The sequence below is a fragment of the Chenopodium album genome, chromosome 23, assembly GCF_948465745.1.
Source record: "Chenopodium album chromosome 23, dcCheAlbu1.1, whole genome shotgun sequence".
Taxonomy (NCBI): Eukaryota; Viridiplantae; Streptophyta; class Magnoliopsida; order Caryophyllales; family Amaranthaceae; genus Chenopodium; species Chenopodium album.
The window spans coordinates 314,192-335,101 of record NC_137856.1 but is presented as its reverse complement, the minus strand read 5'-3'; the positions used below and the strand labels follow the sequence as shown (position 1 = coordinate 335,101).

Below are 20,910 nucleotides of genomic sequence, written 5' to 3'. Positions count from 1 at the left end.
GGGTAAAGTCGTACGTATCTCATAATCAAAAGAATTACCTAAGTCTTCTAACTAAGCAGATAGGGAAGTAGGGTCGAATCCACATGGAAACAAGCTAAGTCTTTCTATTCCTAATTAATTACTATAATCTAAATTATCAAAGAGCTAAAAGGGGTTATATGAATTAATCTAAGGGTAAAATCAATAATAAAAAGCCTAGGGTCGCAGGTTCACCAATAATTAATACTCTGGGATAAAACATAACAATCAACAATTAATATTGCATATATAACATGATTAATTAACAAGCTCTCGCAATTCATTAATCAACATAGATCTAACAGGCTCTCGCAATTTACTAGATCTAAGTTCCTATTGAAAATAGCCTTTAATATCAAATTAACATCTGCTCGATTCATCAATTCAATATTGCTATACTTTTACAATCAAATCACATCTGCTCGATTCATAATCCAATTGTAAAGAATTAAAACAATTCAATAAGAAATTATCATGCAATATCAAAAATCAACCAAAACAATTCATCCCTTCATATTAATTATGGATTCCCCAAGAACCCTAGAATTAAACTACTCGCACATAATTAAATCTAAACTAATCAAAGCATAAATGGAAGACATGATTAAAATCAAAACACAAATTAACAAAGCAATTAAAATCAAAGCAATAAATAAAGCGATAAAAGGCGTGAGAAATAATACCGAATGAAGGAAATATGAAATTGCACTAAAAGGGGAAAACTTGAGTTCAACAATAATCTCTTACTAAAATCTCTCTAAAAGCTTAAGAATGAAAGTTGTAAGCTAAAAAACGTCCCTAATAAAGCTTACAAAAGAGTTTAAATACTCAACCAAAAATTAACTCAAAACATGATTCTTAAACGCCCTGGAGAAACCCGCGCCCGATTAGGCTAAGGGTCGCCTGATCGAGCCCACCTTTTTCTTCACACCGCCTTTCTGGGCATCTGCCCGATCGGGCGGCCCTTAGCCCGATCGGGCCCGGTCTTTTTCTTAGGCCGAGTCTTCTTTTCTTCTTTTCTTTTGGGCTTCAATTACTTGTGGTCCAAATCCTCTTCCTTGGTCCATTACTTGGACCAATTCCACGAACCAAGCCCTTAGTCACCGAAATAATCGGTCTTGGGCTATAAATGACGGTCATGAATGTGATCCTAGCTTCGATATCTCGTAGCGGCCGAAAAACCATAGAAATCACCAACAAATCGGGGAAATTCCTACAAAACAAATGTCAACTCTACAAAACACTCGAAACCATACATTAGTACTAAAAATAGCCCCGAAGAGCTCAAATATACATAAATGACTGTGGGACGGGAGATAAAATAGTATATAAAACATATATATCAAAGAGGGGTAGAATGCGATGTAATTTCGCACTTTTTGCCCTATTTTTACCAATTATTGCTTAGTTTTGCATTGTTATGCTTATTATTGCTGTGTTCGCATGCTATTAAGGAATGCGAAATTTGGCCAATTATGAGTTTATTGAATATCCATATTGAGATGCAAGCAGTTTACATCAATACAAATGAAATTTTCTAAATATTTTTTGAGAAATTCTGGATTTTGGGTTAAGTTTCGGGGACGAAACTTCTTTTAAGAGGGGTAGATTGTAGTCCACCACAATTTTGTGAAATCTATAATTATATTTTATTGTAATTATGCGAATATTTTTATAAATATGTATTTGTATAAATTATTTTAATATAACTTAAGTAATGATCTATGTATATTTTATGGGAATTACTCAAATGAGAAATTTATTTCATTTTGCTAATCTATTTACACTAACTATTCTTATTCCTAAAACCCACTAATTTAAGTCTAAGTAGGAATCCTAGTCCTACTACGATTAGGAAAACCCATTATCAACATTAAAGCCCTTAAACCAATTCCTTAACTTCCCACTAAAACCCACAAAATTTTCCCCTAAATACTACTCCTATTACTTCCTACTGATCCACGCACAACAGAAAGAAAAAAAAAAAAAAAAAAAAAAAAAAAACAAACTACCCCGCTAGGAATGGTTGTGTGTTGATTGATTATTAGTAGCATGCTAGTAATGTTAACGGTTGAGTCATGTGTTTGAGCCAATAATTAAATTGTTTGTGTGTTGATTGATTATTAGTAGCATGCTAGGAATTTTATTGTTATACTTTGTAGCTTGTATGTACTCAGCGTTGCTGATTGCGTGCTTTTGTGTGTCTTTTCTTGGTCATGGCCTTCGCCTTTCAATGACCATGTAATGATCCAATTTTTACACTTGTAATATTGGGGAGCAGATTATTCACAGGTCATAATTAGTACTTGCATCAAAGTGATGGGATTTTGAGTGGAGTGTTGGATATTTCCACAGTTTATTTCATTTCATAAGTTTGGATTTATTTAAACTCTGGTTTGATTTATTTACTACTTTTGTTGGGTTTTGAATAAGGGCCTTAATGGTTCCAACTTGTAAGACTAAATTTGGTTTTGCTTCTTGGTTTTGAAACTTATTTATAACTGAGTTAGTTTTTCCGCTGCTAAATTCTGAACTAGCCTTAACGTTTGAACACGTGGCAGTAGCACGTCAGTAATTCTCTTGCAATTTATTAAAGGTATTTACAGGTTTAAAGAGAGAATTATTGGGGTGTTACACATAACCCATGACCATCTCTATTTTCCTAGTATAATCCTATGCCAATCTTATTAGCATTTGATCCGAACCACATGAGTCGGTCTAGATGTCTGCATTTCGTGTTGTATAAAATGTACTGGGTCAACACTCCACAATCAACACTCCAATACTCCACCCTGTAAGAGCATCCTTATTCATGAACCAAAAAAAAATTGTTCATATTACTATATATATATATATATATGTATATATACTTTCGCTCATATATTGTAACACCTCCGATTTACTAACTAAAAATAAATAAAATTAAAGGAAAAATAAACAACCTTTAAATAAAATTGCGGAAGCATACACTTAACTCGGAGGTATTACCACCACACTCAACAACCTGTCAAGTGTTAAGGCGTACAAAATCCCAACAATACAACCCAATAAATCTAAGTGAGCTATTTATACAACTTTACAAACTTGTTATAGCATACTAATCGAAACACTTGAGCTCCTTTAGCTACGATCACTTGATCAACCTGTTACAATCTTGACTGCTCACCATTAAGGACAAATTCCAAAATAGATCGTTGCAGGACCACCATAAGAAAAAGACATGGCCGCAAACACAAGTAGCACAACAAAACAACACACACGTCGGCAAAAGCAGAGTAATCACAATGTGTCAAAATACAAAGAATAATATATTAATTAACATTACTAGCTCACTTAAACAATGTAGTTCAAAACTACATTACACATTGTACTCTGAGAATAACCTTTGTCAACCCAACCTCGAATAATAATACGAACCTTTACTCAATTAACTCATTTATCCCATAAGTGTGCCATGCTCTTTGTTCTATACCTAGCCTTGGACATGGGTAATTAAAATAACAAACCAACAAGTATAAAAACTTGAATACTCTCAATAACTAGAAAAACACCTTGAACCAGACCACATACGGGCCAAATCCCACTGTAGGGGACCATAGAAGAATATAAATAAAGATTGTCCCTCATTCTTAACTCATGATCATTATCTCCTTACCAACATGCCAAGGATTAAGGTTTATAACGCCGAGCCTCAAACCAAGAACAAAATAATAATTCTCAACCTTTTGATCTCATACTTGATCAAATAATCATTCACAAATTAATAGATAGTATCTCAACAATGGCACAGATTCCCAAATAACATGACAATTCAATTCATAAGTATCTCAACTCTTAGGGTAATAATACTAGCACCCAAAAATAATCAAATCTCACAACCCAAAAATAATACTATGCATTAATAACCCTAAAACCTCAATAAAACAATACTCCCTATAGCAACAACATGAAAACCACTAGAAATAATTGTACAATCAATTATATACAACAAAAATATTACGATATTCAAATCAAATCAAATCAAATCATACAATATCATAATAATTAATCATATATACAAAGAGTACAAATAATAAATCATATCACACATAATAATAATACGAAATATAATACAAACATCTCCAAAATTTAGTGTGATTACGCATAATAAACGATACAATCAAATTATATTATCAAAAGATTGATGTAGTGTGATTACCTTGTAACGTAATTACGGAAGAATCAAGTGATCTGAGAATGTTTACTCCAATTTTACAATACTCACGAACAAAATAATAAAGTTTTGTTGACTTTGCTTGAATTGCAAAATTCATGTTGGAAAAAGCTAAGGTGGGAAATAATTGATGAAGAATTAGTCATCCCTTATTTTGGTTTATACGCAAAAGCAAAACTAAGAGAGAAGCAAATTTGATATTATACGGCTGCAATTTATGTATATATATAGGGTTTAAGATAATTTATAAAGGATAACAAAAATAGAGTATAAGAATTCATAAAATAATTTAAAACATCTTATTTTTGCCATAAAACATATCTGATAAAATCTTAAAATATTCAGGTATTACATATATATCAACCAAACAAATAATTTCCAACATCCTCCTCTTTCCTACAAATAATTTCCAACATTCTACTCTTAAACAATGAACCACAAAAATAATTGTTTATGTTACTATTCACCTACCCCATCCCAATTTATCTTTTACTAAAAATTAAAATACATGTTTAATTTACAAACGGTTTGGAAAATCAAACCATTCACATTTGATCATGACACTATTCATCATTTCCTAATTTTTTAAACATTATTTTATTTAAATAGTAACACAAATAATTTTAATTGTTCATTGTTGGATGTTAAGCATTCAATATTTGCTAATGAACCAAACAAATCTTAGATCATAAGATGACTAGGGCCTGTTCTCTTCTGCTTAATTTCAGTTCAGTTTAGTTCAGTTCCTAATTTTCTTCTCTCATAAACATTTCATTTCAGCTCTATTCAATACATTCCAGTTCAGTTCAGCTCCAATCAGTTTAGTTCAGTTCAGTTCAGCTCCAATCAATTCAGTTCAATTATTTTCAGTAAATCAGAACATGCCCTAAGATCACTATCTAAATCATTAATCAAAGGGTCAAAGCCAATATATGAGTTACTACTACCAACTATTTAACCATCTCACAAAATAACGAAATACAAACAAAAACGAAGACAACCAACTACACTACACACAAGCACCAAAGAACCATCTCACAAAATAAGCTTGAAAAGAAGCAACCCTCCCTGAAAAAGACTCAATGTTGGAGTAAAGGCTTGTTTCTGAACCAAAAAAAACTCAGATCTTGCCAAATTTATAACCTTGGTAAAAGACCCAGATCTTTTTTTGTGGGTCTTTCTTAAATTGAGCTCACAATCAATGAAAAGAGGAAGGATTTGGTCCTTAATGGTGGGGCAGGAAGTGATGAGTCGATGATGGTGCTGACTGCTGAAAGAAAGGGTGATGCAAGTTTATTTCCAGTTGAGTTCAATTTGTTTCATCTTAAAAGAAGCTTATTTGCATAAGCCCAAATATTGGGGAATTCTCTCAGCCCAAAACTTTATGAAAACCCTATCACCAATTCACAAGCATAGTTCGGTGGAAGGGAAAGGTTAGATTTTGATAAAAGAAATTCTGAATTACTCCTTATTAGTTAATTATACGTATAGTTGTATACTTTGATTCTGTGCTGTTGATTTCATTGAATTTGAATTTGAATCTGAATTGAATCGGAGAATGTCTAGGTTGTTTAAGATCGGGAAGAAGTTTTGCTTCCCGGATGTTCCTTCGAGTTGGGTTTCTAGGACTGTAGAATCTATAATTCACTTTCAAGATTACCGCCCGAAACACCGAATATTATTTCCTTCTCCACTCCCTACACTATATGAAACCCTGCCAGGATATAAGGGTCCGTGTTGGGTCCGTGGTGATAATGTTCTTAAAGACGGCTACACGTGGTATCATCAGAATGGTTCTAAACTGCGTGATCAATTATTTAGTGCTGATGAGGAAGATGTAATGTTCAATCGTTGCCCTAAATTTAAGAAAGGTGAGGCCTTTGATGTTATGTCGTTCCTGTCCACCACCACTAATGAAGAGAACAATGGTTACTTGCTTCGAAATGATGGCAATAAAGTTGAAGTTGAGAGTCTTAGAGGAAAGGACATCTTGGTTTGTTGCTTTTTTGTGCCTCAAGTTTGGCTATCATATACTTGCAATGAAATTCGAGGGATGATCACTGCATTTTCCAACCTACCCAATTTGGAGGTGGTCGTCGTGGCTAAAATGAGACGACACTGGGCTAATGATGAGGACGCTTTCGACCACTTCTTTTCAGGTTTTCCGTCGTCCTGGCTTGCAATCCCTTTTTCTGACACGCTGCGTCGTGACAAAGTATGCAAGTCCCTTGGCCTTGGTTATTCCCCAATGGGTCTCCTTGTAGACCACCATCAAACGGTTTTTGAGCACACTACTGTGGAATATATTACCCAATCTTTTGCCCCCCTTTGTGCTTTTGAACTTAAGTTTACTTGGTGGGAAATTCACACCAAACTCCATTCAAATTTAGACACTGAATTCGTTTACAAGATAAATAACAGTAATAATTCTGCAAGTACTGTGGGTAGTATTAGTATAGATGATGAGAATAAGGTCTCAGTTTCTGTATTCAAAGATAAGCTTGTGGGTTTGTACTTGTGCTGTGATGGCACCTTGATTCGGACACTCAACTTGGTTTCTCAAGAATGTAAGGCCCGAGGCCAGGAATTCCATATCATTCTTGTCTACTTACCCTACGGAGAGTGTGTGGATCCACTATTGTTCCAGGAGGCTATCAATCATGTCTTACATGAGCTCGACATATTTGCTAATCCTCATTGGTGGATTTCACCTTTCAACGACTTTGTAAGCCGCAGGCTCTTGGAAGTTGGCGATTACGATTGCGATACCGAAGAGGATCAACTGGTCATTCTGGACCCCAAAATGAATATTGCGGATCGCTTGGGAAAATATGTTATTAACCGGTTGGGTATCAATGGATATCCCTTCACCAGGCATTTCCTTGTCCATCGTGAATTGGAAGCAATAAGGGCAGTCACCTTAGAGTCTTTGCTGGTTTATGGGTCACGGGATTATGTTCTTCGCATGAATGTGACTAATGATAATGATATTGGCAATAATATTGATCAAGTGCCTATAGGTGAACTCCGGGGAAAGAATGTCCTTCTTTACATTGACCTAGTGGAAACGCCGTCAGACACTTATTATACATTGCTTGAGTGGTACAATCGGAATAAAACAGCAAGGGTTGCTGATTTTGAAGTGGTTTTCATTCACTTTGTTGGCAAATTTAGTACATCTTTTGGTAGTCCAAAGCCAATGCCAATTCCAATGCCAATGCCATGGTTGGTTTGCCCCTTTGACCCCCAACACACAGTTTTTGTGAAAGAAAGGATACTCAAGGCTGGTACAAATAAGGGTATTCTTGCAGCATTTGGTAAAGATGGCCGTATCATTACGTTATTTGCTGAAGATCTTCTAGACTCGTTTGGGCCCGAGGGTTTTCCATCATACAATGGCTTGCACAATGAGATGGTTCACCATATTGAGATACAATATCACTTAAACATGGATGATTTGTTTGATCATGGTCCTGTGAGAACCTTTCTATTAGGCAGCGAAACTATAAACTCCAGCCTTTTCTCATATTAAATGCATCTTGTTATCTTTCTTTCCAATAAATATTTATAATCTATCAAGTATCTCATTTTTTAAGCTCATTCTATTTACCTTAAATTCTTTCTTCTCTCCTTGAAGAATTCAGTATTCTTGTGGGTAGTGTTGTATTATCTTTTCTTTTCTCTTTTTGTGCTGCAATCCCTTTTTGAAGGTGTTTGAGTTATGTAATTTCTCCTAAATTTGTGGTGAGGAACAGTTGTTTTTGCTTAATTGTTATTTAGTGAAGTTGGGAAAACTGGTTTTATTTCAACAATTTATTAGACAATTATTTGATGAATTGTTGGGAGAATTATTGTGGGTTTGACATTTAGGTGAAATTCTGGTGATCGAACCAACAAAGCAGCGTCGATTATAAGGCTTAATATGAAATGCTCAACGTTCATGCTGTGTTGTTGATTATAAGATTGACTTTGCTGTAAGATTCTTGGATGTGGCAGAACTCTAATTTGATGGAGGCCAGTAGCAGAGGTGCTTCATCTCGTGTTGCAAAGAAGAGAAGGTACTAAATAGTGAAGTCCGGATTCTCGATTGAAGTGCCTGGCTGCCTGCTAGAAACTGTTTCAGACCTGTGCTCTGTAACCGATGTCTAGAATCTATCAGTGGATGGAAGAAGATGGTGCAACAATTGGACGTTAAACTAGAAGATGCTTCAAAAGGTATGCCCTAATTGACTTAGAACTTCAGGAGTAAAAGCATCTCTGAACTCCAGTGAATTTGGTGTTTGGTTGAATTTGGTCTGTCTGTGTTACCAAAGTGGAGTAAATGTACAAGGCCATTAAATTATCATTGTTGATCAGTTATGTGCCATAAATCTTCTTTTTGCACCAAATTATATGCTCTTTTCTCTGTTTTTGTTAGTTTTATGTTAATAAGGTACAAAATTACTTTGTAATTTGCAATTCAGCAAACATATTCTAGAACTGTGATTGGCTCGTGGATACACGCTTAAAACCTCGTAAACCTTCTCTAGCTGACTGAACACGATACTGACTCACTACTGCATATAATTACATTCTGCTAAAGCATTTCAAACATAGATCAGCTTCCATTGTTTGTTAAATTCTTCCTGTTAAATGGTTTCCTGCAAGACTAAGTCTCTTTCTCTACTCCCCTCGATTCCCCCACCATGTAAGTTCTTCCCCTTTAAACTTTCAATTCATGTTCTCATTTTTTTAATGTAGTTTTATTTGGGTTCTGTTAACGCAGAACGCTAATTTTGTCCCATGTTTTGGTGAATTTATGAATTGATTTGGGGTGACTTGAAAGATTGATCAAGTTTGTTAGGATTAGTGTTTTTCTGTGTGAATAGAGGTATTTGTGTTTTGATTGTTATTGCTTTTGATCATTGTGCAAAACTTATGCTATGTACAGAACTAGTAATGACAAATTGACAATAAATAAGAATACTTTTAGCTGGTTGTTGCAAGAATAATGTCATTTATTTCAATGATTGCTGATAAATTAACATCTTTTCCAAGTTGGGCTGAATTGCACGAATGTTTGCAAGAAAAGAATGCAATTGTGTTTCCGTAGCCTTAGAAATATGAATATTTACATGAGTTCATATTTGCATTTTTGGATCTTTGTGTTGGTTGAGTTTAAAAGTTATGATATTTGTTTGGTGATGCAGATTTGACAAGATTATCAGCAAGGAAATTTCTGCCAATATTGTGTTTGAGGACGAACAGGTACTGATATTATGAGTTGAGATTCTTGAGAAATGTTTGTAATGAATCGACGAATGTGGCCTTGTCATTTATCTTGTTCATTGTTTATATTTGTGTTTATTAGCATTGTTTGTTAAAATTTTGACATTATTCTTGTTGGTTTTCTTAAATGACCATGCTTTTAAATTATAATTCATGAAGTGCAATTGTGCAAAGCTCATATCAAGCTTAAGATATCTTTTAGGCCCCTTCATTGGAGTGCCATTTACTGCCATCATCATATTGTTATTTGATTTAATTATGTGGATACATTTTCCTAATTGCTTGTGCCTTTCTCTCATTATTTTCTACTGTGCATTTATGTCCCAATTAAATCTTTATGCTTTGTCAAAGTTGGTTCCTTGAGTACCACATGGGTTAATGGCATATTTCATTGCGATTAATAACATTTATTTTGTTTGAGTTTAGCGAGGATCTCAATTTCATCAGTGTGATATTTTATTCTTCCAGTTTGTATCTTTAGCTTTGGCTGTAAGTATGTTCAAGGTAGTGTGATATTTATAATTGTTTCCTACAATTCACCCTCTTTATTGTTTATAACTTTCAATTTGCTTTTAGGGACATAAACCCACAAGCTCCGGTTCACATTGTTATCATTCCCAAGTTTAAGGACGGCTTAAGTGGATTCTCCAAGGTACATATTACTTCCACATTCCACACTATACTGCTGTTCAATGAATCTACCTTATCTGTGTGCTACATGCTTGCTTTGTTCCAATGGAGCGAAGAGATTTTTAGGTTTTATTATATTATCCATGTGTCTTGTGCTTGTAATGTATCAATGCTTTCTTTTCCAACAGCATCTATAGAGTTCTTGGTTTTACTCTGGCCATGTGATATGATGTTTCCTTGTTTATTGTAATTGAAGGTTGGAACTTGGTAGTATAATTACTGTGTGCATAGTAACATATGTAGTAGTAAAATTTGGCTTCTATGTTGAGTGTCACTTTGAACTTTAGAGTTAGCTGAGTTGACAGGGCTCAACACATTTCAAATGCACATTAGTGACACGTGATTTTTAATTTTTCATTGAGTCCTAGCCTAAACCTCTTTACTTGAGTGATTATTTATTGTAGGAGAAATTTGAGAAAGAGAATGTTATTATTAAGAGATACTGAGATATGCATATATTAGTGTCTCCAAACATTAAAGAGTTTTCTCCTGTAAAAAAATCCAATTTGGTTCCAATTATAATGTTCTCCTGCTAAGATACATACAATTATTCAAGAATAGAAGGCTTTTGGGGAAATATGGAGTTCCAGAGTGCCACTTATCTTGTGGAACCTATGCAGGATCAGGTGAACTTAAGATGGGGAATTAATTATCCCGCTAATCCATGTTGCTCAATATTTCACAACTGATATATGTACGGGTAGTACAACCAATCAATCAATCAAAGCCTTAATCCCAAAAGTGGGGTCGGCTAACAGGTACGGGTAGTACAACCATATGCTTTTAATACAAATGTAATTGTTTGTATATGAAACATGGTCCAGCAGATGTTATAATTTGGACATTATTGCATTGATAAGTAGAAGTTTGTAGAACATAATTAGTTCTTTCTCAGATTAGCTAATTTGAAGATTAGTACTTGTTGGTCCCATTCCACATTATTTCTCAAGAATACTACAGGATTGTAAGAGAAGCTTGGGGCGTTCATCTTAGATTTAGCTAATAAGAACAAGGATGAGTGAAAACACACAGTTTATATTTGATTTTTTCCTGCAATATGCTAGGATTCAGGTCAGAAAACAGAGCACACACACAATACACAGAAAATGTAGGAAGCTAAATTGATATGATGTATTGATAATCAGTGTAATTATGCAATACAACTCTCCTTCTTTTGAGAGGAAGGATTCTCTCCAACAAACTCACTCTTAATCAATATTCAGCATACTCTATTCTATTACAAAATTGCTATTTATAATCTGTTACTAGCATCTTCTACAGCTAAGAGGAATAACAACTTATTTCCCAAAATTACCACATTACCCTAAACCCCATAACAAACTCATAACAGAATTCCAACTCAGCATCAAGCTGCTGAGAAGTTCTTCTTGGGCTTCCTTCGAGCATATGTGATCAAGGGCCTAGGCTGACCCCTTGCACAATGTTTACAGGCTGTCCTGATAATTTATCTCTGTGTATAGGCTGAGGAAAGGCACTGCAAGATTCTTGGCCGCCTTCTTTACACAGCAAAGCTCGTTGCAAAGCAGGAAGGTCTTGACGATGGCTTCAGGATTGTGATTAATGATGGTCCAAAAGGATGTAAGTTGAGCTAATCACATAAACTCTACATTTCAACTTAATTTCAGTGCTCTAACAAGCTGTAATTCTTTGTTCAGCAGATAATTCTTTGTTCAGCAGATAATTCTTTGTTCAGCAGATCAATCTGTTTATCACATCCACTAGGACGTCAAATGAACTGGCTCCCTGGCTAAGACAGATTTGTAATCTCAGTAGAGGCAGGAGACTTGTTCTGGCTGTCCTTTTTTTTCAAAGTATCATGTCAATGGAATAATGTTGCTTGGGTCATTGATTAGTCATTTCCTTGTGTCGTTCTATGTACTTGTGTATTATTTTCAAAATAATGATCGTGACATGAACTAGGCTTTGTGACAATTACTCTATATGATCATGAGCATGGACAGGGAGCCGGAGCCTCTTTTCGACCCTCTTGTTATGAATTTTATGATCGAATTGTCAAGTCTTTGGTAGTCTTTGGTATAGGCGATGCGAAATTGTGGACATTGCTTAACCTGCCTTTCTTCTCCACACCTCCACTTGCTTGGATTAACACCAAATCTAGGCCATGAGGTGCTCGTGGGAATGCATATGATTTGGGTCACTTGGCTACTCCCACAGCCCAATTAGTACCAAATCTAAGCCATGAGGCTCAGTGAGTTGTTTAATAAAAGTTCAGTGATTTTGGGACATATTACAGTAACTCTGTAATGGTTAGGAATTAAAATGAGCCTTTAATTAACAGTGTTTTTAAGTTAGTTGTTGGGTTTTTTTTTTTTTTTTTTTTAGCAAAGTACATAATGCATCTTCAGATCTTCTTATAGTATGTATTCGGTCAATATGATTTCACATGGTAGAGTTTAGTTGTAAGTAACAGAGTCTAACGGCTCTAACCAATGGAGTTTAGTTGTTAGTCGTTTACGTACATGCCCCCTTACATTAACTTTGCCACAATGTACTACAAGTTTTGTTACGGCTGTCAAGCAGTAAAAACACCAGCATATATAAACCAAATTTCAAGGTTGATCGAAACCTATTTCACGAAAAGGCATAACCGAACCCTGTCCACTATTCACTATCCTTCACAATAGCAAAACCAAAGCATTATTCCCAAAGGCATAACCATCTTCATTTTCTTGGTATTTTTTTATTGCTGCTATTGAGCGAGTACAATCATTACAATTTACAACTCAAGACTCGTTGGTTCCAATTCTAAGTTCACTTGTCAGAACATAACAGTTTAGTACTCTTATTGCACCTAATAATTGCGGATTTACTTTCTGATACAGAGTGTTCTTTATTGCTGCTATTGAGCGAGTACAATCATTACAATTTACAACTCAAGACTCGTTGGTTCCAATTCTAAGTTCACTTGTCAGAACATAACAGTTTAGTACTCTTAATTTCTTAAACACGGACACTACTTATTTTAGGACAACTTTTAAGTACTTTATGATCAATCTACCACGAGGTGCACAATAGTACGATACTTATGGTACATGAGTGTGAGGGCGTTCTAGAGGTATATGAGCTTTGTGCCCATCTATGGGGATCTGATGTTGATCTTTGCTGCCTTGTTAATATGTGGAATTAGTGGCTATTGCATCCGAAATACGGAGTAATTCCATTGGATGATTTTAATAAATATGAATCAAGTCATACGATAATAATGTACTTAGCATTAGCATTAGCATTAGAAGAATATAATGTACTTAGCATTAGCATTAGGAGAAAACATAGGATTGCAGGAAGGAAGAGTTCTTTCTCAGAACATAGGGAAATTACTTCCAAATTTTCATTGTATTTCTGTCAGGTGTACAAACCGTAGAGATTAGCTTCTCTAATTTTTCCAGCTGTCAAAAAAAATAATATTTATATATATATATACAACCACTAATCAAAAGGTACAAAACATGATTTAAAACGCTATGCTAGTACTCATATAATGGTTACACCACATAGTAATGCATCTCTCTGGAAAACCAATTTATAAAAAAAAAAAAAAAATCTTAAAAAGATAGGAGGATTTGGAAATTTAATTAAATAACAAAAAACAAAAATTGAATTCGGGGTTGTTTGACATTGCTGTGGTTTTCTATTTTTTGGTTTTTTGTTTATTATAAGTGTATGATATATGTCACATAATGAATAAAAAATTATTAAGCTTATTAAAATCATAATAATTTTGAAAATTGATAAAAAAAAAAAAAAGTGAAAACACTTTTTTCTTGTTTTTGGTTTTTAGTTTTCAAAAAAAAGGAAATTGAAAACTAAAAATGGTGCCAAACAAGCCCGATTATTTGATTGGTTAATGGGTAGTTGGTTGCAACGGTTGTGTAAGATATTTTTCCTATATTATTAGTTGCAAATTAACTTGGTTTAGAAGTCAAAGTTAAGATAGAAGTTTACTATCTAAAGAGTTTCCTAATAATATTAGGCGTGTGACACACTGACACCATGAGACAAGGATTAGTTCTTGTTTATTTATATGTATTTTGTTAATTAATTTCAAATTTCCATATTCTATAACCAAAAAGCGTACATTAATTCAACTATAATTTTTCTCATCATACACAATAATCGCTGTAAATTTTCTTTTGAATCAAATCCTATGTTTGATCTTAAAGCAATGTTGAGGTAATTCTTCGACTTTTGTTTAATTTGTTCTTTAACAAGATAGATAGAATTTTAGTTTAATTTTTATTCAAAGTGTCATGATTTCTTGCTTCAGGTGTCGAAAACGGCCTAACAGGGATGAAAATAATGCAGTTAAAGATAGGATCAGTAATTTACGTGATCATGTTTTATTAGACAACATACTTTCATACCTTCCAACAAAGGATGTCGTTGCAACTAGTCTTTTGTCGAGGCGATGGAGGCGGCTTTTCACCGGGGTAACACGTCTCGACTTTGACGACTCCCCTATATCACATTGTGCGGAACATCCACACTTGACCGAGCTTTTCCCTACTTTCAAGATGTTTGTTGATAACATGTTGCAAGCAAGTCAGTCGAAAATTACTACCACATTTAGGCTTCACTTTGCGAAAACTAATCTCGATTGTAATGTAGGGACTGTAGGCTATTGTTATGATACTTGTTGTTACCCCGAATTGGAACCTCGACATGTTAATGAGTGGTTAACATATCCCTTAAGCCGAGGGGTTAAGAAGCTCGATATTCATATTCGTGTAAGGGAGCCTGATAAGCTGCCCTCGGCTATCTTTAATTGTCGAACACTAGAGGTGTTGAAGCTCGACGTGAATCTTGATCTTGAAGTGCCCTCGACTTTGTGTTTGCCTAACTTGAAAGAGTTGCATATCTCTGTAGTTTGCTTCCCGGTTGATGACTCTTTGACTAGGCTCGTTTCGAGTTGTCCGTCTCTTGAGTACATGACTCTATGTGGTTCCTTGAGTCCTGTGATTCCCATCAGTATTTCTTCACATTCTCTTCGTACATTGAAATTGAATACGTTTTTCTGTAGTAGTATCTTAGGGAGCAAGCTTGTACTTGATGTTCCGAATTTAGAGTATTTATGGTATGTGGATGATTGTGCGCCGTGTTCTGAAATTCGAAAATTACAATAGATTGCAAGACCCCCTTGTAGAAGAGTGCAAAGGACATCCATGTAAGAGACAAGAGAATTCATCAATGTCGAATCTCATTCACAATTGTAGTTTTGTCAAATTAGAATTTTATTTGATTTGATCTGCTTTGTATTTGTTGGCTTTGATATCTTTTGTAAATGTCATATGAATCTTTTATCAATGAATTGATCTTATTTCAAAAAAGAAAAACAAAAAAAATAAATAAAATTGAGGTAAGTTCAGAAAAATTGATATTTGATGACAAGAAGATTATTACTCGTGTTACTTTCAATTAAAAAACTGTCAAGTGTTAGCTTTTCTAGTTGGATGCCCAAGTATTCTCAGGTTCATATAATGTCGTTTGGAACAATATATGACATTATATGTTGTCATAACTGTCCGCGGTATTCTCTTGTTCACAAAATCAAAGCAAGTTGTGATCGGGTAAATTGATCGTTTTAAGGCGAATTGGATGGTTCCACCCACCCAATTGGACTCCAGGAAGGTGTTAGGGACCATGATAAGCATCTGGGCAATTTTTATTTTCAAGCGAAAAAGGGTAAAAAAATTCCAAAATAAAAGGATATTATCCACGCTTTTTGAGGAATTTTGGAGGTTAAAGGGCTCGGTAGCAAAAAGTGTTGAGACCCTAGGGGATAAATTTCAGTGTCATTTAATGCCGTTTAGAACCATATATGACCATTCTATGTTGTCATAACTGTCCGTGGTAGGCTCGAGTTCACGAAATCAGTGCAAGTTGTGAACGGGTAAATTGACCATTTTAAGGCGAATTGGATGGTTCCACCGACCCAATTGGACCCCCAGAGGGTGTTAAGGACCAGGGTAAGCATCTGGGCAATTTTTATTTCCGGGCGAAAACTGGTCAAAAAATTTCCAAAATTAAAGGCTATTATCCAGGCTTTTCGAGGAATTTTAAAGGTTACAGGCCCGGTAACGAAAAGTTTTGAGACCCTAGGGGCTACATTTCAGGGTAATATAATGTCGTTTGGAACCATATATGATCATTATATGTTGTCTTAACTGTCCATGGTAGGCTCGAGTTCACGAAATTGGTGCAAGATGTGAACAGGTAAATTGACTGTTTTAAGGCGAATTCGATGGTTCCACGGCTTCCACCCACCCAATTGGACTCCCAGAGGGTGTTAGGGACCATGGTAAGTATCTGAGCATTTTTTATTTTCGGGCAAAAAAAGGTCAAAAAATTCCAAAATTGAAGGCTATTATCCACGCTTTTTGAGGAATTTTAGAGGTTACATGACCCAGTGTCGAAAAAGTGTAGAGACCCTAGGAGATACATCTGAAAGTCATATAATGCTGTTTAGAACCATATATGAACATTATATGTTGTCATAACTGTCCGTGGTACACTTGAGCTCACGAAATCAGTGCAAGTTGTGAACGGGTAAATTGGTCGTTTTAAGGCAAATTGGATGGTTCCATCCACCCAATTGGACTCCCAGAGGGTGTTAGGGACCATGGTAAGCATCTGGACAATTTTTATTTCCGGACAAAAAAAGGTCAAAAAAATTCCATAATAGAAGGCTATTATCCACGATTTTGAGGAATTTTGGAGGTTATAGGACCCGGTGGGGAAAAGTGCTGAGATCTTAGGGGATATATCTCAGGGTCATATAATGCCATTTTGAACCATATAAGACCTTTATATGTTGTCACAACTATCCGTGGTAGGCTTGACTTCACAAATCGAAGCAAGTTGTGAACGGGTAAATTGACTATTATAAGGCGAATTGGATGGTTCCATCCACCCAATTGGACTCTCGGAGGGTGTTAGGGACCATGGTAAGCATCTGGGAAATATTTATTTCTGGGCCAAAAAAGGTTAAAAAATTCCAAAATAGAAGGCTATTATCCACGCTTTTTGAGAAATTTTGGAGGTTAAAAGGCCCGATGGCGAAAAGTGCTGAGACCTTATGGGATATATCTCAGCCTCTCAGGGTCATATAATGCCCTTGGAAACCATATATGACAATTATATTTTGTCATAACTCTCCGTTGCAGGCTCGAGTTCATGAAATCGGTGCATGTTGTGAACGGTTAAATTGACCATTTTAAGGCAAATTGGATGGTTCCACCCACCCAATTGGACTCCGGAAGGTGTTAGGGACCATGGTAAGCATCTGGGCAATTTTTATTTTTGAGCGAAAAAAGGTCAAAAAATTCCAAAATTGAAGGCTATTATCCACGCTTTTTGAGGAATTTTGGAGGTTAAAGGGCACGGTGGCGAAAAGTGCTGAGACCTTATGGGATATATCTCAGCCTCTCAGGGTCATATAATACCCTTGGGAACCATATATGACAATTATATTTTGTCATAACTCTCCGTTGCAGGCTCGAGTTCACGAAATCGGTGCATGTTGTGAACGGGTAAATTGATCGTTTTAAGGCGAATTGGATGGTTCCACCACCCAATTGGACTCCCGGAAGGTGTTAGGGACCATGGTAAGTATCTGGGCTATTTTTATTTCCGAGCGAAAAAAGGTAAAAAAAAATTCCAAAATTGAAGGCTATTATCCACACTTTTTGAGGAATATTGGAGGTTATAGACTCTTAAAGACTATTGATTAAAGATTAGAGTGTACAACTGATCTAATTTGTTTTTCCCTCCATCTCTCTATATATACGTATATTTATAGTTCAAAATGTCCACTACTGCCTCATTTCATAAGTTTCTTTCTTTTACTTGCTCGTTGTTCTGTTCCCAATAATAATATCAAGAATGGAAAATTACTCCGTCAAGCAAAGAAATGTCGATAAATGGAGTAATCTTCCAAGAGACATACTCTTACACATCCTCCAACACCATGGTTTGAAACCAGACCTTCACCGTCTTCGCGCCGTTTGCTCTTCTTGGCGAACCGCTCTTTCTCCAAACCCTGAATTTCCTTCCTGCTTCAGGACTCCAACACACCCTCTTTACGGAGACCGCCCTCTTTTCCTCCTCCAAACCCGGTTCTACTTTCTCTCCCCTCTCGGTGTCGGTGTCGATGTCGATGGTGGTGCTTGGGTTGCCAAGATGATCGAACTCGAACCCTCCAAATGGCACCTCCTTAACCCGGTTGATGACTGCAGGACCCTGGACTACTTTCACTCGGATCCACCCATTGTTGGGAAACTGGGTCTCAGTCTGTTGGATTGTCGGGTTCTTGAACTTGATAGACCCATGTACTTGGTTCATTCATCGGACTGTAAAACCCGACCCGAGTGTATATCCTTCCAAGTTGTAGGTGGGTGGGCATTGAATTCGAGTTATAAGTATGCTCTGTTAGTGGCTCGAAAGAGAAAGAATGGGTTGATGTTATGGAGATTGGGTGACAAAGAATGGATCGATATCGAGAATTACCATTGGGGGGTTGTACGTGATATGGCTTTTCATAATGGAAAGTTCTATGTAATCATGTTCAATTATAAAGGGCGTAAGTGGAAAATCGGAGTAATCGATCCTCAAAATGAAATGATCTCGATGCAGTTCTTAGACAGGCCTGATTTTTTGGTACAAAATCAAGTGGACAAAGAAATTAATGTCAAAGGGATTTCATACGAGTTCCGGTATTTGAAGATGGTGTCGTCGAATGAGGAGTTGTATCTTGCCATCGAAGGGTTTCGAGAAGATAATGGTGGAGGGAGTTGGACTAGCAGAATGTTTGTGTTCTTGTTCAAGGAAGAAACAGAATGGGTGCGTGTGAAAAACTTGGGTGATCGAGCTTTTTTCCTTGGTTTTGGGGAATGTAAAGAGAGGTCATTTGGTATCCCATCTTTGAAAGATTATCTACCACAATGGAAGCCGAGTACGATTTGCTATTGGTATCCTCATGTCGATGTATGGTCAGGGGTCGAGGGATATGGTGAAGGAAGTAGCAGGCCTATGCCAAAGGGACTAGAGTGCCTCAACAAACTGATTTTTCCAACATATGATAAATATTTTCATGTGTTCAACATACAAAAGCAGGTTAGGCTTCTCTTGGACTATCCAAAAAGGGACCATAAGCTGTATCGAGGGTTGTTCTTTCCGCCACCACCTTGGGTTAAATGGCACTGCCCTAGCCTTGGAAATGTTGATGTCAGCTTTACTGGTTTGTATATCGATGATCATGATGATGATGATATCGCTGAGGAGGAAGAACAATATGCTTATATCACTGATGAGGAACAACAACATGATGATACCGATGATGAGGAAGAACAACATGCTGCTGAGATTGCTAATGAGGAAGAACAGCATGATGATACCGATAATGACGATGGTGATGAGGAAGAACAGCATGATGATGCCAATGAGGAGGATGGAGCTGCTCAAGCATTGATAATGTTGAGCTCAGGTTAAGTGCGTGGCTTAATTGCATTTTCACATGAGATAACGCGTAAGGTTGTTTACTATACTGATTTCGTTGTGTTTCGATTGTGATTTTGCTTGTTGGATCTATCTAGTGCTAGTGTAGAGTCTGTAGACTGCGTAGTGTTAGTAGAAATTTGTTTGCCAAGATACTTCATTTTCCTAGTTATGTAAGAAATTAGTTTGAAGCCATTGAACATTTGCTTTGTATGTGTCCATGACATTGTTTTTCATTTAATATAGGAGGGGATTGTTTTGTCATTGAACTAAAATGCTTTTGTAAATAAAATAATGCTGCGTAGCTTTTACTTAACAATCAATCATCACAAAACAAAAGACTACAAGTAATTTTCGTTACATTGAGTCATCTCCGGATCTTTACTAATCAATTACCAATACGGAGTATGATTTATACAATCAATTAACAAAAGAATTAGCCACATTCAACACCAAGCCACTACCATCGGATAACCTTTGTGGTCGATCATCCTTTTTCTCTTCATAATGAGGGAAGATTTTTCAAGTGCTATACTTTCAGTTGGCACAATACTCAATCCTATACAAGCCTGATTACTGATGCAACTATGCATGCTTACAGGCATGGAATTGAAGGCAGATGCTTAATATTATGATTAATCATAAATTTGTGACTAGCACGGTACCACGGAATTTAAAGTAGTCATTTCATTTCATGAAGATTTTTCCCTCTCAATAGCTTCGACGTGAAAAACCTCGCGTATAGACTCGAGATATTTGTTGAGTACGAAACTTGGCACTAAGTAGGTTGCCATAACATGAGAGGTCATTGTTGAATATACAGTGTCACCTCTCTAATTCCAGTACAATACTTACGAAGTTCACACTCCAAAAGAAGGGGAAAAAAAAAAAAAAAATCACGTCAAAAGTCTGAGCACTTAATACATATTGCCGCAAATCATATCTCTGGAAGACCCCCAAAGAACATGCTACTTGGTTCCAGAATAAGCTAAGGAAGCAGAATCGAAGGGGGAAAAAAACAGAGAGAAATGGCAGGAAAACAATTTCTAAGGAAAAGTACAACTATACAAGTTATAAAACTTGGATTAAAAATTAACTTAGAAATTTTCTTGGAGCTTTGCATCAACCACCAGTCTACCATTTACACTATTACATATTTACATGTTTAATAAAAATTAATGACAAAATAA

The 20,910-nt window shown here is 35.9% G+C and overlaps 3 protein-coding genes across 7 annotated transcripts; all 3 read left to right on the top strand.

Annotated features, from left to right (window-relative positions):
* The first annotated feature begins 8,120 nt into the window (after positions 1 to 8,120).
* On the top strand, positions 8,121 to 12,175 carry LOC145608559 (14 kDa zinc-binding protein-like). Of its 5 annotated transcripts, none has more exons than XM_081664174.1 (5): positions 8,121 to 8,446; positions 9,421 to 9,478; positions 10,076 to 10,151; positions 11,671 to 11,788; positions 11,885 to 12,175. In XM_081664174.1, exons 1-5 carry the CDS (start codon positions 8,404 to 8,406, stop codon positions 11,959 to 11,961), a joined length of 372 nt encoding a protein of 123 aa, XP_081520300.1. In that variant the 5' UTR covers positions 8,121 to 8,403; the 3' UTR covers positions 11,962 to 12,175. The 5 variants fall into 5 exon arrangements, 4 of the variants coding, with proteins under 4 accessions (XP_081520300.1, XP_081520303.1, XP_081520302.1 ...); XM_081664177.1 differs by having other exon boundaries at positions 11,869 to 12,175; XM_081664176.1 differs by having other exon boundaries at positions 11,866 to 12,175.
* Positions 12,176 to 14,393: 2,218 nt separating this feature from the next.
* Positions 14,394 to 15,351, top strand: LOC145609492 (F-box/FBD/LRR-repeat protein At4g26340-like). The gene is made up of 2 exons (XM_081664965.1): positions 14,394 to 14,401; positions 14,496 to 15,351. The coding sequence occupies exons 1-2, from the start codon at positions 14,394 to 14,396 to the stop codon at positions 15,349 to 15,351; spliced, it is 864 nt and encodes a 287-aa protein (XP_081521091.1).
* A 2,758-nt stretch (positions 15,352 to 18,109) lies between these two features.
* Positions 18,110 to 19,714, top strand: LOC145609491 (F-box protein At2g17036-like). Its single transcript, XM_081664964.1, has one exon. It carries the CDS (start codon positions 18,110 to 18,112, stop codon positions 19,712 to 19,714), a length of 1,605 nt encoding a protein of 534 aa, XP_081521090.1.
* The last annotated feature ends 1,196 nt before the right edge of the window (positions 19,715 to 20,910 follow it).